Source organism: Pongo pygmaeus, chromosome 8, assembly GCF_028885625.2.
Source record: "Pongo pygmaeus isolate AG05252 chromosome 8, NHGRI_mPonPyg2-v2.0_pri, whole genome shotgun sequence".
Taxonomy (NCBI): domain Eukaryota; kingdom Metazoa; phylum Chordata; class Mammalia; order Primates; family Hominidae; genus Pongo; species Pongo pygmaeus.
Window position 1 is genome coordinate 53,432,566 of NC_072381.2, and position 17,213 is coordinate 53,449,778.

General features: G+C 49.4%; 1 protein-coding gene across 10 annotated transcripts in view; it reads right to left on the reverse strand.

Moving 5' to 3' along the window:
• ARHGAP22 (Rho GTPase activating protein 22) overlaps nt 1–17,213 on the reverse strand; it is a 209,292-nt gene that overhangs the window by 131,846 nt on the left and 60,233 nt on the right. For 9 of the 10 annotated variants that reach the window (XM_054436169.2, XM_054436172.1, XM_063669869.1 and 6 more), the window contains one exon: nt 4,085–4,284. The exons of the other annotated variant lie outside the window; for it this stretch is intronic. In XM_054436169.2, coding sequence (XP_054292144.1) covers nt 4,085–4,284 — 200 coding nt within the window. The remainder of the gene's footprint in view (nt 1–4,084; nt 4,285–17,213) is intronic. 10 annotated transcript variants of the gene reach the window in all.

The window sequence follows — 17,213 nt, forward strand, 5'->3', positions numbered from 1 at the left end:
ACATTTACTTGCTTACCTTTTTTTTTCTGTTCTTTTGCTTTTTAATCTTTTTGTTTATTCCTCTCTCTTTTTTAGACCCAAGCTCACACTTTCTATTTTAAGGGATAGATGAATCTAACCTATTCATGTTTACTATGAGAAACAAAATGTTTGTACCTTCTTTTGCCGTCTTATTTATTTGTTTTTTACTTGTCTTTCTTTCTTGTTTTTTTTTTTTTTCCTTTCCCCCATTTTGTCCCATTTGCTCAACAGATCACATTTAATTTTTTACTTTTTTTGTTGGTCTTAGGTTTTGGAAGTTATACTTTCCATGTCTATTTTGTTCCATTTCAATTCAAAGCCAAGAAACCCACAACAAATAAAGGACCGAGATAACTAGACTTAAAGTGAGTTCCCAACAGTGGAAATAGACCAGGCTGATCAACAAAGAATGTGGCAGGAGTTTTCATGACTCAACATTCTAAGCACAAGCTAAAATCACTAAGGTTTAAAAAACCTGGAAGCCTTTACTTGTGAGACTGTGGGATCTGTCTGCTGGAAACCCTCAGGGACAGGTGCTGGGAAAAGCTGGAGGGACAAGGGTGCACTTTCAGGCTCTGCTGTGACATGCCTTTGCCTGGTCTTTCCATCTGAGCTTGTGCAAGCTGCTTCCTTTTTCTCCGTCTTGAACTGTCTTGTCTCTATGCTCTCTGTCCTCTGCTGACCCTCCTGCCAACAAGATGGGGAGAGGGGAAGAGATAGGGCTTTGGAGAGAGAACAAGGAATGTGGGCTGGGAGTGACTCTCCTCCTGCGTTGTGAGCTCTGCGCAGCATCAAACGTGGCTGGATATCCCTCTTCCCGACAGTTACATCTGCTGGTGCAGCCCGTCCTACGGGAGAGTGCTGACTGCCTGGGCCCCCTGTCACTGAGAACAGTGAACAGGGCATATTTTTCCAGGAACCAGATATTGAGAATTAGTCTATTACATGCCGTTCATGCAATTAAATAGAAATTTGTGAGGCTATGTTGCCAGCAGCTGTGCAAGTTTGAGATCATACCGTATAAGCTGAATGAATCAAAATTGACCGACGGTTGCCTTGAGATTGGGAACCTGGGCAGTGGGGTGCCATAGAAGCCAGGCTTTGTTGGGGGAAATGGGAAGAAGTTTTATTGTCCCAAGAGGAATTGGGAGTGAGTGCCAGCCAGACCGAGAAAGGCCACAAGACCTCTGGGCAGATGCTGGCATCTGCTGGGAGATACTGGCCCCTCTCATGATTCAACGTGCTCCTTGGCAATAAATGCCCTGGTCCAGTTTAGATTGGGCTTGAGGGCTGCTCTTGTGTCCAGGATGGTGACTGCGGATGTCCATGCCTCCATTTTATTAGTTGCTTCCACCAGAGGATGTGGAGGTCTGGGAAAATGTGGCAGGGGAGGGAGAGGAGTGTCTGGCTCAGAAATTTCAAGAGATTGAGGTTCCTTATGGAGCTAGCTGATGGGTGAGGGCTCCCAGGGCCACTTCAAGGCTCACTATAAGGAATACGTGGGGAAGCCTGTGGCAGAGGAGGCGCTGTCCGTGTGTGGCCTGGGTGGCCTCAGGGTCATGAGCACCCGGGCTCTCCCAGCGTCACAAAGTCCTGCTCCCAGGAGGCAGCGCTGTGGGCTGGTACAGGAGGAGGGTGACAGTAAGGGTCCAGGCAGGGCTCTGAAAGGCTGGGAGCACCTCTGGCAACTCTGTTCACAGTAATCAGAGTGACAGATCACCAACAGGTCAGCCAGGAAAGCCAAGACACTGTTGAAGGGCCAAGGCTAGTCTACAAAACTGGGAGGCCAGAAGGAAATGACTGTGGGGAACCAGAGGTGTGGTGCCCAGCCTAGGAGTGAGCCTGGGGGACAGTTGGTGGCCAGGTGAGGGCAGGGCTGGGTGGGCTTATTGGCTCAGATTTGAGTATCCAGTGTGCTAGGATTTGTACCCAGTTATGTGTATGTTATACGATTTAACCCCTGGCTCATCCCTGTGATGGAGGTAATATTGTCTCCGTTTTACAAATGATACAATCTAAAGTAAAAAAAAAAAAAAGGACTCCCCATTGTAAACCAATGTGAACCTGAAACAGCCAGTCCTTCAAGATGAGTCCCCAGGGGCTAACTGGACCTAAATTTAAAATAGGGCCAAGTGGACATTGGCTGACTAGGGATCACACATGTACTCTGCCTTCCCCCAAAGACCAGACTCCTGTTTAACTCTGGAACTCTCAGATCTCACCTGAACCAACCAATCAGAGTTCACCTGAACCAACCAATCAGAACTCACCTTCCAGAGCTCAGCTGTATCATCCCTCAGAACTAAATAAGTCCAAATCCTTCATTTGCATAAACAGACCTGATTGGGAACCTGGGCTGCCACGTTTGCTATAAAACCCTCCCTTATGTTCTCTGGAACACATCTTCACCTTTTGCACGGAAGCTCTGTCTCCCCAGTTTGCAAACTGTTCACTGGAATAAAGTCTCTTTCCTCCATATTCCATTTCAGAAAATTTTTGTTCACACTGCACAGCTAGCATGCTAGGTCTCATTCAGATCTAGCTGACTCCAGAGTTCCTATCTGGCTCACTTAACTACTTAGTTCTCCTTTCGCATACAATCAAGGAGGCTGGACAACATCAGGGTTTTCTGAATCCACCTTCATGATTTTTGTCATACTCACGTTTCATCTGTGCTATTATTTGTGTAAAAGTTTTCCTGAAGCAGTCTTACTTCTCATTAATTTATTTTTATTGTGGTAATGTATGTGTAACACAAAGTCTACTATTTGAACCACTTTTAAATATATAGGTAAGTGCCATTAAGTGCATTCACGTTGCTGTGAAACACTTTTGGTTTTAATGTCAATATACAGTATTTTAGAAAGGAAAACTTGATATCTCTACCACAAGTGGGAACTTTCCATAGAGGTAGCTATTGGAATTACTTTCCATAGAGGTAGCTATTGGAATGGACAGAACGAAGACAGAAAGTTATTCATGAGCAGCCAGTTCCTGTTGCACTGAAGGCTCTAAGTAAGATGAGGCCTGTTCCCTTTTCACCCCCGTACCCCCATATTTTGTTTAAAAGGAGGATCCAAGTGTTTGAGAAGTGTCAAAAGTAGGCTCACAGGGTTGACACTTCATCCTTGACATGCTTAGAAGAACTGAAAGAGGAAATGAACATTTTCTCATGCCCAGCTCCCCCTTCACCCCTTGCCCATCCCAGAGTCCCCTCTCTGCTCCCACGCTGTGGGGATGGCTGGGATGTGAACCAGGTTCCTTCCCAGCAAGATTCCATGACCTGTGACCCTGAACAGGGGATCTGCCCTCTTTGACTGGGACCCATGACTAGAAGCAGCTTTTCGGACAAGTCCTTTAAGGTCCCTTCCTGTTTTTTCCCCAAGAGATACCCTTTCTCTCTCTGAAATCCATCGCAGGGACTGGATTGCCCAAGTGCTTCTGGCCCAGGTGTTTTGGATGGCAGCACACAGAGTACCTCATTACAACGTTTGCATGGGCCGCTGTGATGAGGCTACACTGTGATGGGCGAGGCTACTAGCTGCTCTGAGGGAGTAAACTTAGTGCAATTTGGATGAAAGGCAGATATTTAAAGCACCTTCTTAAAATGTGGGTCTCACAGTGCTGGACACAGAAACCCTATGCGGGAAGGGCGCAAGGGCTTCAGAGTGAGCCAGGTTTCAGTTTGAGGCTAGATGTGTCTGGTGACCCATTTTCCTGCAAGATAAAAGTAATGAAATGTGTGCATGTATGTCCTTCTTGGAAGCATGAAGGGGCCAAAAAGAACATGGAAGAGTTGTTTTCTTAAGTTGGGCAGGGACATTCTCTATCAACATTTTAAGGAAACATTTTCATTGCAGAAGTTATGGACATGTTCCAGTAAAACAGGCTGTGATACCAGGAACATGGGGGATAAGAATGAAAATTACTTTGGAAATCCTGGCAAAACATCACTGTGATGGAGTCAGTGGCTCTGTGCCTTCCTCCCTTCTCCTGGGCATGGTCTTCCCTCTTGTGGAGCCCTGCCATGATGCCCACGGCTCACCGGACATGCACTTCTCACCTGGGGCTTGATCTCATCTTTGTCCTTGTAGTAGAAAAGCTGATCCCCACGCAGCACAAACCAGCGCTGCTGCCAGTTCTTCATGATGCTCCTCTGCTTCTTCAGCCAGCCCGCCTTCAGCACGGGGCCCAGCCTGTGAGGGCACGGCGTCCGCCCAGGGCTCCGGCTCTGCTCCCCCATCACTAGGCTTTTGGAGCGGGCTGAAAGCCAAGGACACACACAGTGAGCATGAAGGCAGCGTGCCTGCTATCAGTCCTGCCCCCATCCTGGTGTCCCAGCTGCCTTGTGACTGAGGCATGGGAGCCCAGGCCACCAGGATGGGAGCAGCTGGGCCTACTTCCCCTTGGCATTGAAGGGGCGTGGGTTGGAGCATCTGTGCAGCAGCCTGCAGTGATCCCCCTGGTGTAGGGGTACAGCCTGCCCACCCGGTTAGTTTCTGCTCTGTCTCTGGGATCCTAGGTTCTTCATTCCTCCACGTTTGTTCATCCATGCATCCATGTATCCATCCATGCATCCATCCATGCATCCATCTGTTCATCCACGGATTCATCCATTCACCCGTTCATTTGTTCAATGATTCATTTATTCGTTCAGCCATTGCTTATTGATTTCTTACTATGTGTACAGAACCGTTCCAGTTTTCCAGGGGACAAAGTAGTGAAATAAAAAACAGATAAACATCTGGATCCTCCTGGAGCTCACAGTCTAGCAGGGTTCCTGTTGCTCAGGTCCAGAAGGAGCTGGCCCCACCCAGATCTGGTTTCTGCTTAGCCCCTCTCCTCTGGAGGCATCCGAGCCCCCAAAGCCTTTGTATTTGTTCCCTGGGACCATCCCATAGTGGGGCTTCTGCTTCAGCTGTTTGCTGTGGCTTGTTGGTGGCTTCCTGGTAGGGCAGAGGGGCCAGTACTCCTACCCCAGAGCCTCTGAGTGCCCCTGAGCCCTGCAGGTCCTTCTTCTGGTTGACGGTGCTGGGCCACACCTTGCCAAGGTTGGTGCTGCCCTTCACAGGGATGACTGAATTCTTGTCCCCTCTGCCCCTACTCCTTCCCCTTCTGTCCCCCTCCTTCATTCTCCTCTGTCCCCAGGGAAGCTCCTCTCCTCTCTCTGGCCAGTATCAAGGCCATTGCCACAGTGATCACTAGGAGGGGCCATCTTGAACTCTGGAGAAATAATTCTGAGTTCAAATGTAATCACACCTGTAATTCTTTGGCCATGGATCCTAACTTGTGATTGGAGAGCACAGTGCCTGTGACCTACAATTCTTGCACTGTATCTTTGACTCTGTGTGTGTGTGTAAGCTCTTCCCACTACACTAGTGACTGCAGTTCCCTAAGCCTGGCCTACTTCTGCCCATGTGGTCACACTAGCCTGGACTTTTCTTCCATCCCTCTCCCATCCATACCCTGGCATTAGCCGCACGGTGAGCTCCTATATATCCTTCAAGAGCCAACTCAAAGGACACTTCCTCCACGGAGACTTCTTTCTGAATCTCCTCCAAATAGTCACTCCCTCCCCTACCAGGACAGGTGGCCCATGGCTGGTGATTATCTGTGTGATTGTCCTTCTGCCACTCTGGACTGAAGGGTGGGGACTGGAGGAGATGATGTCTTACCCGCTTCTACATGCGTGTCCCCGTTACTGTGGGGGGCAGGGAATAGACGTAAGTCATGGTGGTCAAATATCACTGGATACTTAGGGTCACCCTTATTGTTAGGTATTTTTTGTATCTTAACATGACATTAAATATTACATAGTACTGGCTGGGCGTGGTGGCTCACGCCTGTAATCCCAGCACTTTGGGAGGCCAAGGCGGGCGGATCACAAGGTCAGGAGACTGAGACCATCTTGGCTAACATGGTGAAACCCTGTCTCTACTAAAAATACAAAAAATTAGCCGGGCATGGTTGCAGGCGCTGGTAGTCCCAGCTACTTGGAAGGCTGAGGCAGGAGAATGGCCTGAACCCGGGAAGCGGAGCTTGCAGTGAGCTGAAATTGTGCCACTGCACTCCAGCCTGGGCAACAAAGCAAGACTCCGTCTCAAAAAAAAAAAAAAATTTACATAGCACTCAGGCACTGTCTGAGGACACATTATAGCTTGGTGTGTTGGGAGAAAAGCTGAGTGTTGAGAGACAAGCTGAGGCAGGGCTTGGAACATGTCCAGGGTCCAGGGTCTAAAACGTCTCGTGGCCTTTGCAATGTGTCTAGACTTGCTGGCTCCTTGCTTCTAGCACTCCCATTATCTCAAGTAGCCATATGTTTCAAAGAAAATTCTAAACCATCACAGCTATAGCACATTTGCGTGATACACTGCTTCCTTTCAACCTCCACATCCTCACCACCAGTTTTTTTGTTTGATCACCAAGAAATGGTGTGGGCTCCCAGAGCTCGGGGCCTTTGCAGCCTCCGTACTAACATTGGCCCCCTGGTCCCACTTTCTCTCTTAACTTGTCTTTTCTCATTCCTTTGACTCCGCTGGACTTCATCGCTCCCACAGCCTGGTGTTGGGTCCGATCACCCCAACACTCGTGTTCACACCTTTACCTCAACTGTCATACGGCCTGGGGTATAATACTGAATCTATCACTTTTACACAGGCCCCTGCTCTGGAAGGGGCTGGCTCATGGACAGCAGCAGCATTCACAGGAGGCCTCATCTCTTCTCTCTGGCACCCAAGTAGCTGTGATGGATCTATGGGTGCCACTAGCCACCCCGCTGTCAGACTGTCTAGGTCCTCACCCGCTCCACCTTGATTCCCTGTTGTTGTCCCTCTGCTGCTGGAGAGGTTGGGGTTGAATGCTCTAGCCTTGCCTTGGCTGTGTTTTGGCCCAGAGAGGAAGTGGGTTGTTTGCATGCTTGCCCCTACACACTGAAGCTGGATTGGTGATTCCTCAGGACAGTGGGTTTTTTCCAGAGACTAACGGGAAGGCAAATCAGGGAGCTGAGTGTGGATCACATGGCCCAGGACTTTCAAGGAAAACAGCCCCCTCTGAAGCCCAACAGTGCCCTGAAACTGGGCTTGAGCTTCACCTTATCTGTGTTTCAGAATGATCGGCACTTTTTTTCCCTCCTCTCTGTGGGGTTGGTCCCCACACTTGTTCATGTGGATTTAGAGTGTGCTTCCCTCCTTTATTTCTATGGCTGGTTATTATCCCTGCAAATGGACACACCATACATTGCCTTTAGATTCTCACATTGATGGGTATTGGCATTCTCCTCAATGTGAGTTATTTAATTAAAAAGACGTTGGGACCCAACTGAAGAAATACAGGCTTTGGACTAAGGCTTGAGTTTGCATCACTGCCAGCTCTGTGAACTCTCTGTGCCTCAGTTTGCCAGTCAGAAAACTGGGCCCATATGAGATAACAACACCTCACCCAGCAGGGCAAGCTGGCAGAGGGGAGACACCATAATTGCAGAGTGCTTAGATGTACGGGTGCCTAGTAATGGGTTACTATGGTGATGAGGATTAGGATAATGGAGATGGCGCAGTGGATGTCTCCATGCAGAATTTGTTTCCTAAAGCTGGGCTCCCAGCAGCGAGGTCACAGGGCAGAGAATGGACTGCTCTCTGGCCCCTGGCCCTTTAAATGCCACTATACACTGCCTTCTAGAGATGGCGTTTGGCTGTATTCCACCAAACAATTATGCCAATGTGCCACTTTCCCCATCACCACCAACATAAAATAGTATAATTTGAGCATTCCTACTCCATAATTTAGTAGGTATAAAATGGCACGTAGTTATTGTCTTAGCTGTTCTGATTTTGAGTGATTAATCAGCTGGAACATCTTTGCATGGGCTTCTACCAATTGTATGAGACGTCTGCTCGCTCCCTTTGCCCATTTAGCTGATTGCCCACAGCAGGAGGAGCACTGAGTCAAACTCAGTGGCATAAAATCCTGGAGTCCTGGAGGCTCAGAGCTACCAGGCCCCCTTTCCCTCTCCATAGGAGCCCCAGCCCTTCCTTTCAAGTCTTCCTACAGCCTGGAATTTCCAGACACCTGTATTTCCAGACACCTGTAGCACTCTATCCCGCATCTGTGCTGCACAGCCCTGGCTGCTCTGCAACCTCAGCAGCCCTGTGTGGAGGACACAGACTTGGAAGAAACCACCCTGCGCAGATGAGGGTGAGCTGAGCCTCTGATAAGACAGGTGGGGTTGTGCCAGAAAAGACCCAACAGCAACAGAAGGGGCCTTTCTGCTCCAGGGCTGCTGCCTCCCCTTCTCCATCTCAAGCCAGTGAGGGGTTGAGCAGGGCTGGATTCAGCAGCACTCACCAGTCCCTTTCCAGGGTTGAGGCTGCATCAGGCCCTGGGAGGTGGAGCTGACAAGGGTTGTCAGGACCCCTGGGCTCGAGTGGAGTCTGGCAGGGGACTGAGGAGGACAGGGAGAGGTGTGCCCCTTTGATTACTGAGTTTTCTTATCTGGGTCTCAACTAGTTCATCTCTAAAATTCCTTTAATGGGTTGAGAATTGCTGGTCAAATTAGATCACCAGTGCCTGGGTTTTTTTTGTTTAATCACGTGAGATTCCTACCATGAGACTTGACAGATGTTGTTTCCCCTGGCAGTGAGGAGTCTCTGGAGCTGGTGGGTTGGCTCAGGCCTCCACTCTCTATTCTTGAATTCTCCTTTATCTCTTATCAGAGAATCTTCAAGGGCTATGGAGAATATTTTGTCCTTCCACAGATGTTTGCAGAGCACTCTTTGGGGTCTTTAGTGGGGACTGAAGTCACGGAATGTTCTAGAGCTACATCCCTGATTCTGTCTCTTGTCTTCTATTACAACAGGGCCTGAAGCTGGCTCATTAAATGCACCTGCTCTTCTTTCCACATCTCCCATAGCATCCTGTGTGGGGCTGGTACACATTAGGAGCTCAACAAAAACTCGGTGACTCATCAGCACAGTCCAACTCCTCTGAGCGCTGCTGTACCCTCTGTCCCAGTGGTGGACAATGTCTGTGAGGTGCTCTCTGTCCAGGCATGCCTGCCCCAAGAAGGATGAGCTCCCTGTGCATAGGACCATGGACGCTGAGCCTGGCTGAGAGCAGGATGTTGTGCAATCAATACGTGGCTGACTGCGGGACTGGCCTGTAGTCAATGTGGCAAGACAAAGAAGGTGGGCACATTCTGTGCCCTGATGCCCAAGGCCCAGGCATCAGGCCTTCTGGGAGCTTCACGTAAGGAGGGAGCAGGTATGGGGGGCCATGTTCACTAGGGCAAGGGAGCTGGTAGGCAGGAAGCTCTGGGTGGTCTCTACTTCAGTAGATGTAGGCATCCCCGAGGGTCCCACCTGCCCCACCCTGGAGGATAGGAAAGGCTGGCTCCAGCCCCTCTGACAAGGAGGCACTTCCTGCAGATGCTACTGAAACTGCCAAACCAGCCTAGGATTTTCCCCAGCTGATCAATCACAAACATATTAGGCTGATGGAGCTTCTTGAAAGGAAAATAATCATTGCTATGATTTATTAATAACTGCTGTTCCGGTCATCAGCACTTCCTTTAATCAATTTATTTGGTCCTGTTAATATTTAAACCAGGCCTCAAGTCAAACAGCTCTGGCGTTCTAAGTCTCCAGAACGGATCGGAGTTTCTGGAGGGTCCCCAGGAGCAGGCACAGGCAAGCTCAGGACCCAGAGAGGAGGACGGTGCCCTTCACCCTCCACCCTTCCCAAAGGTGGCTCCTCCATGCACACGCAGGACCATCCATTCACTCATCCATTTATTCCAAATCTATGGAGCTCCTCCAGGTACAGAGCCCAACTGACTTGATGGTGTTCCCTGTGGGGTCCCGCAGTCTGGCAGGGGAAGTAAATCACAACCACCACGGAGGGATGAAAGAGCACAGGCCTTGTGGGGCAAGCAAAGGCTGTGGATGCTGACCCTGAGGTGCCGACCCTTCTGCTATAGCCCTCTGCTGAGGTCCCTCCACCCCGTGGAGGGAGCCCCCAGGCCAGGCCTCGAAGGATACTAGAGTGGGGGATGACCTCAGGGGAGGTGGGGCTCAGGCTTGGGAGGAAGAAACTAGCCTGGCACTTGCAATCTCTTGGCTCACATGAGTGCATGTGCCGAGGGGCCGCTGTCACCTACTCTTGCTGACAGGCACATCTTGAGAGGGTGGCCACATACCCGCCTCTCCTTCCTCACCCCCTAGTCCCCACCAACTCCTTGCATTTGGAGATTTTGGCCTCTCCTGATATTGCTCTGACCAAATCCAACCTGAATTGGATCTCAGGGTCTCATCCTCCGATGCCCTGTGGTGGCTCAGACACTGTTAATCACCCTCTGCTTCTGGAAGCTCTTCCTTCCTCCCCCTCTGCAGAGCACAAATACCAGCGTTTTTGCCCAAGTTTCTTTCCGCCTCCCCAGCCTGCTTCTGGCCTCAACTTCCTCCATCCTCCCAAATCCTGCTGTTGCCCAGGGTTGTCCCAGCTGTCTCTATTTCATTATGAATCCCAGGGCGTTATTTCTGCCCGGATCTTACTCAGGAGCTTCAGACTCATGTGTCAAACCATCTGCAGGACACTCCAGAGAAATGTCTCATGGTTATCTGGGCCTATGTCCAAATTCAACATGTCTCTCCCCAACCCACTCCTCCTCCCCATTCTCATCCAGGGCTCCATGACCAAGCAGACTTAACAGCTTGGACTTGTTCAGACAAATCCCTCCCCGTCAAGCCCTATTTGTTCAGACAAATCCCTCCCTCCCCTACAAGTCCCTTAGTTTCCAAATCTGAAGATTCTCTCTGTGCATTCTGCCTTCTTTTCATCTCCCCTTTACTGAACTGATTTGTATATAACCATCCCTTGCCTGGGCTACTTCCAGACTCTTAGCTCCTGCCTTCCACAAGATTCTCCAAAATAGATATGCAGCTACTAAGGGAGCTACACACAGATCTTCCTACACACAGTTCTAAAAAATCTTATTCTTTTCACAGAAGTAGTTATGGTATTTACTACACACAGAGGAAAATCCAGCCCCAGCCTGGCAGTCATCACCCTTCCACAGCACAGGATTTTCCTGTGTGTAGCTCCCTCCACACTGCACCCCACAGGCATGTACAATTATTATGTGTCAATTATAAACAAAATTTTCAAAAGCAGGTAAACCACGCCAAGGGAAGAGAGTTAAGGTCGCAGTGTCATGGGTGGAGGGGTGAGGGTACACAAAGGCCACTTTACAAAGAGAGGGTAGGGGTGACAGGAGGGGGAGTACAGCAAAGAAGCCTGGAGAACTCTTTCAGGAATGTTCCCTGCAAGCAGGAGAGAAGAGGGGAGGGTGGTATGGAGGGGCAGGGTGCCCCTTGCTAGAATGGGAGGGACCTGAGCCAGTTTAAGTGCATTTGGACTGGCAGAGGTAGAGGCTGTGGGTGAGGGTCAGGTGGGGTGATGAGTCAAGAGGGAGCTTCCTGGGAGGTGACAGGATGTGGAGCCTGAGCTCAGGTGGTCAGAGGTTAGCATGAGATGGCAAGACACTCTCCTCAGTTGTGGCAGGGGGCAAGGAGGTGCCCTGTAGCAGGAATGAGGCCTTCGTCTGCTCCGAAGTGCCCCCCAGCTGAGGCCCTACCTGCTGGGATTAGAGAGTCTACCTGTTCCCCATAGCCCTCCTTGTGCTCATTCTGACAACGTCCCCATCCCCTCTATATTGCTGCGGCCCTGAGCTGCATCTGTGCCAGGGTGCCCATAAACCCATGGGTGGCCTGGTCCAGACTGCAGGTTGCGCTGAGCTGGGCCATCTGGCCTGTGAGGGAGGACGCGGGCTGCACGCCTTCCCAGTCACTGAGGATGGTAAACTTGGTGCTTGCTCCATGACTCTGGCTTGGCTGTCCTGGGGACTCTGGAGGTGGTCATGGGGGTATTGCTTCCTTTTGGGGTGAGATGAGAGAAAGAAGAAATTCAGCGCATGGGCAGGGTAGGGCTGGGGTGGGTGGGCAGTGGAAGGGATGGACGTTCACAAGAGCATGTGACTGCCAGAGCTAGGGCCAGGTGGGTGACCTGAATAATTTCACTTATTTCTCAGAGCAACCCTGATTTCTCAGATGTTCGAATTGAGGCTCAGAGGAGAGAAGAGCTTCCTCAAGGTCACACGACATTGCTCTTATGTGGCAGAGCCAGGATTCAGGCCCTGGCTGGTCTTGCTCACTATGGACACTACGGTTCTGAGACTGCAAATGGAGCCTGAGTAGCCCTTAAGTGCTTTAGCTCAGAGCCTCCAGAGAGGAGAAGTGCCAGGCTAAGAGGGAGGGTGCCTGTGAGCCCACAGGCTCAAAAAGAAATGAAGCCTGAGATGAAAACACGTTAACACAAACACAAGACGTCAAAACCCTGGTGTAGGCAAATGGAATTCAAGTACCCAAAGGTTCATTCATCATTCGAGGAGAGCAGAAGGACTGTGCCACGCGAAGGCACCCTGAGGTGCAGGGCCAGCAGAGGAGGCACCGTTTCATGCCATTTTCTCATTCAGGAGGGATCCTTCATTTCTCAGAATTGAATAAATTAAAGAAGTGAATATGCAATGGAAGGGAGAGGAAATACGAATAACTACCAGCATGTATGGGTATGCTGAACTTCAGCAGTGAGAGGGGAAATGCAGACTACAGCCATAATAAGATACCGCACTGTGTACCATTTAGATAGGTACTTTTTTTTAAAAGTTTGGCGATATCACATGTTGGCGAGGCTGTGAGTAATCCTGAGTCACATATAGAGAGTAATTGGGCTGTATTCATTAAAATTAAAAACGTGCATCCTGGGCAACATGGCGAAACCTCATATCTACAAAAAATACAAAAATTTGCTGGGCATGGTGGTGTGCCCCTGTGGTACCAGCTATTCAGGAGGCTGAGGTGGGAGAATTCCTTGAGCCTGGGAGGCAGAGGTTGCAGTGAGTCGAGATTGCATCACTGCACTCCAGCTTGGACAACAGAGCAAGACCCTGTCTAAAAAAAAACCCCAAAACAACAACAACAACAACAAAACATGCATACTCTGCAATCTAACAATTGTGCTGCTCACCTCTGTCCTGCAGAGAGAACTACAAATGCATGGGTAGTCACAGTCAAGCATGCCCATTGATATCTAAAAATGCAAAAACCTGAGTGCCCATTAGTAAGAAAATGGACAAACTGTGCTATATTAGAAAAGACTTGAAAAGAATGAGATCAAAATATACAAGCTAATATGGTTAGCTTCCCTTTTTATCCAGCACCTCACTGTCTTCAATCCTTGTCTCCAATTCCTGCCTTGTTCTCTCTCTCTCTCTTTTAGACAGAGTCTCACCACTACGTTGCCTAGGATAGACTGGATAGACTCGAACTCCTGGGCTCAAGCAATCCTCAGCCTCCCAAGTGGTGGGGTTACGGGTACCTGCCACCGCACCTGGCTTCCGTTCTCTGTTGAGCTTCAGTCAGGCTTCCCCAACATCTGTCCCACCAGAACTGCTCTTACCACGTTGGCAATGACTCTCACATTGTTCAACCCAAGCATCCAGTCAGTCCTCCCATTCTTTGGCCCTTTGGCTACACTTGATTGTGAGGCTGATCCCTCCCTGTCCCAGGACCACTTCGTACCCCTGGGTTCCAAGATTATACTCCCCCACTTCTTCCCTCCCTCACCGGCTGTCACTCCCATCTCCCCGTCTTCCTGACCTCTCAGTGCTGAGTGTGCAGGGCTAGTCCTTGGCCCCCATGTCTCTCTATATCTCTGCCTCATGGGTTTGGACACCATCCGTGCACAGAAGGCCCTCATGTGGCTCAACCCTGGCCTTGACCCTGCCAATGCTGCATGTCCAAAGCAGAACTCCTGGTCTTTCCCTGCCCCAGAACCCACTCCTCCCACGGTTCCCCCATCTCAGCCAGTGGATACCCCATCCTCAGACCTTCCCTGCTCCCAGCTGCTTTGTTTCTCACCCAAGTTACTGCTGCAGCCTCTTCAAAACAGGGCAGCCAGCAAGAGTTCTTAAGTGTGGGACTTAGATCACGTTGCACCCTATGAAAACCCTGCAGGCTCCTGAGCTCGCTCAGAGCAACAGTCAGATCTGACACTATGGCCTATGAGGGTCCTGGGGACCGGCCACATGGCCTCTCGGCCTCCTCTGTCCTCTCTTGTCCTGGCTGCACTATCTCCTGCTGTTCCTGCAGACATATGCCCAGCACCTGGCTCTACATCTGCCATATGCCCTCTGCTCGCTGGGCCCTCCCGGATGCCCTAGGGTTCCTCTCTCAGCCCCTTCACTCTTTACTGAAACATCACTTTTTCAATGACACCTCTCTTTCCACTCTTCAGAAACTGTTTCCCCCACTGCTCCATTTCTCCTTCCTGCTTTACCTCAACATTTACTTCAATTATATTATAGAAATGGAAGAAAGTAAGTTGCAGAACAAAATACAAAATATAAAACTACAGTAGTCTCCCCTTATTCAAGGGGGGGGATATGTTCTTAGACCCCCAGTGGATGTTCCCAGACCCCCTGGGGATGCCTGAAACTGCAAGTAGTACTGAACCCTGTATACAGTTTTTCCTATACATACATATCTATGACAAAATTCAATTACTAAATTGGCACCACACTTTTGTGCTCTGGAGCCATTATTAAGTAAAGTAAGGGTTACTGGAAGACAAACACTGTGATACAGCGACAGTGCATCTGATAGCTGAGATGGCTACTAAGTGACAACAGGCAGGTAGCTTAGACAGTGTGAAGATGCTGGACAAAGAGAGGAGTCATGTGCTGGGCAAGATAGAGTGGGACAGCGGGAGAGTCCACCACGCTACTCAGAACACCATACAATTTAAAACTTATGAATTGTTTATTTCTGGACTGTGGGTGTCTATTGGTAACTGAAACTGCAAACACGATACTGTGGATATGGGGAACCACTTTATATAAAAAGGAAAGGAAAACAAAAATCCTAAACAAAAGACATTGCAATGTATTCTCAGCGGGTGCTCGTGTTCATACACAGTTAGGTCTGGAAGGAATATATCCCACCTAGAACGGTGATAATGTTCCTAAAGGGAAGCCCGGAGCTGTTATATTGTACATTTCATGAAGGGAATGAATTTTTTTATTATATAAATTACAATTAGAAGTTTTAAATGAAAGAGCTCTTTTGGAGTGGAGCTGGATCCCCTTACAGGAGATCTAAAATAGCAATTAAAGGATCATTATTTGATACATGCTTATGAGTATTTATCTGAGACAAGCATCACACTAGGCTCTGGATCACAACAAGCAAGAAGGACAGAGCCTCTGCCTGCATGGAGCTCCCAAGCTAGTGGGAGAGACTAACACCGATCAGCTCACAACGAACAGGCCAGGATGCTGGTGGAAGCCTGGACCAAGCCTATCTGTGGTCCTCCCATGGGAACACCGTCAGGGAACTGTGAGTGAGCACACTGGTCCCTCTCTGCAGGTGAGCTGCTTGGGTGAGCCTGGGACTCCAGCCTGCCTCCTCCACCCCGTCTCTCTCTTGCCAACCAGGGGCTCAGTGAGGATGTGTGGCTCACTCATGGGCCCAGCCCTGCACTGACAAGAGCACCTGGCAGCTGCCAAAGCTCAGACATTGCTCTCTGAGATCATATGGACCATGATGGAGCTCTGCCCAAATTCTTTTGGATCCCTTTTCCTGTGTCTATTCCCCTCCCCACCCGCAACTGTACTGACTTTCCAACAGTCTTCCCAAGGGTGGGTGGTGGTTTCTCAGGATTGCTGGCAGGTTTTGGAAGACTGGCCTTGGGCTACTGGAGCCTGTTTTGCCCATGTACTGGGAAGACTGGGAGTGCCTAGGAGTTTATATCATCCACCCCTTGCCCAATTTAGGAGCTTAAAAACCCCTAACCAACCTTATTTCTAGCTAGGTACAGGGGTGTACTTCACTCTTCTGTTGGGGGCTCGGGCTGATACCTCCCTTTCCTGTTACACCTGAAAGGGTAACAGGGCCTTGCTCAAGTCCTGCTTTTGGATCCCCCTCCCCCCACCCCCCAACTGTGTCCCCTGAGGGTCTTTTTAATAGATTACTGCATGTGAATCCTTATCTCAGGGTCTGCTTTGGTTTGGAGATCCCCACTGAACATATTCGATTGTTTTCAGGACCTTTTGAATAGACTGTGGCAGGCTTTGAATAGACTTGTGCCTTTGGGCAGCTGCTGGGCTCTCAGCTCTGGAGATGCTCCCTGGGGTGAGGCGCCCTGCCGTGGGCCAGGGATGTTTCCTATCTGCAGCTCTGTGAGTGCAGCCCCTAGAGCATGGAGAAGTGGTTGCAGGACAGGAGAGCTAAAACACAATTGATTTATAAAAGTCAATGAGATTTTAAAGCCGGGCTGGGAAAAGAGCAAGATGGATCTCAGAGCTGAACTGATTTAAAGGGTAAGTATTGAGGCCAAAAGATTGATTGAGGAGAGAGAGATGGGGTATTGGAAGAGGCACTCTGGAGGGGCTGGGAAAAGATGGTTTCATAAAGTTAATACAATTTGCCGCCAAGGGCAAAGGGGACCTCCTTCAGGGTCCCACACTGTCCTGGGAATTCTGTACAAGCATCAGATGATTTATTACCTAATGGTTCTTGAGTGCCCCTACTTTTAAAAACTTGTTTATATATATATGTCTATAATTTTATTTGTTTATTTTTTTTTGAGATAGGGTCCTGCTGTGTCACCTAGGCTGGAGTGCAGTGGCATGATCATAGCTCACTGCAGGCTCAAACTCCTAGGTTCAGATGATTCTCCCACCTCAGCCTTCTGAGTAGCTGAGATTACAGGTGTGTATGACTATGCCTGGCTAATTTTTTTTTTTTAAAGATGGGGTCTTGCTATGTTGCCCAGGCTGGTCTTGAACTCCTGGCCTCAAGTAATCCTCCTGCCTCAGCTTCTCAAAGTGCTGGAATTACAGGCATGAACTACTACACCCAGCTTAATTTGTGACTTGCATTCTTCCTGGCTCTAATTGGCCACCTGTTTGTTCCTAGGTCTCCATCTAAGGGGTCTAGAGAATGAGCCAGGCCCTCCTAATGAGCCTCACCTCAGCGTGAAGAACTAAAGCCAGTAGGGTGCACAGCCTATCCATTCCTGCCCGCAGGAATGAAAATATTAATTTTTAAATAATGATTAGGTAGATTAGAGAGTTTGGATTTTGT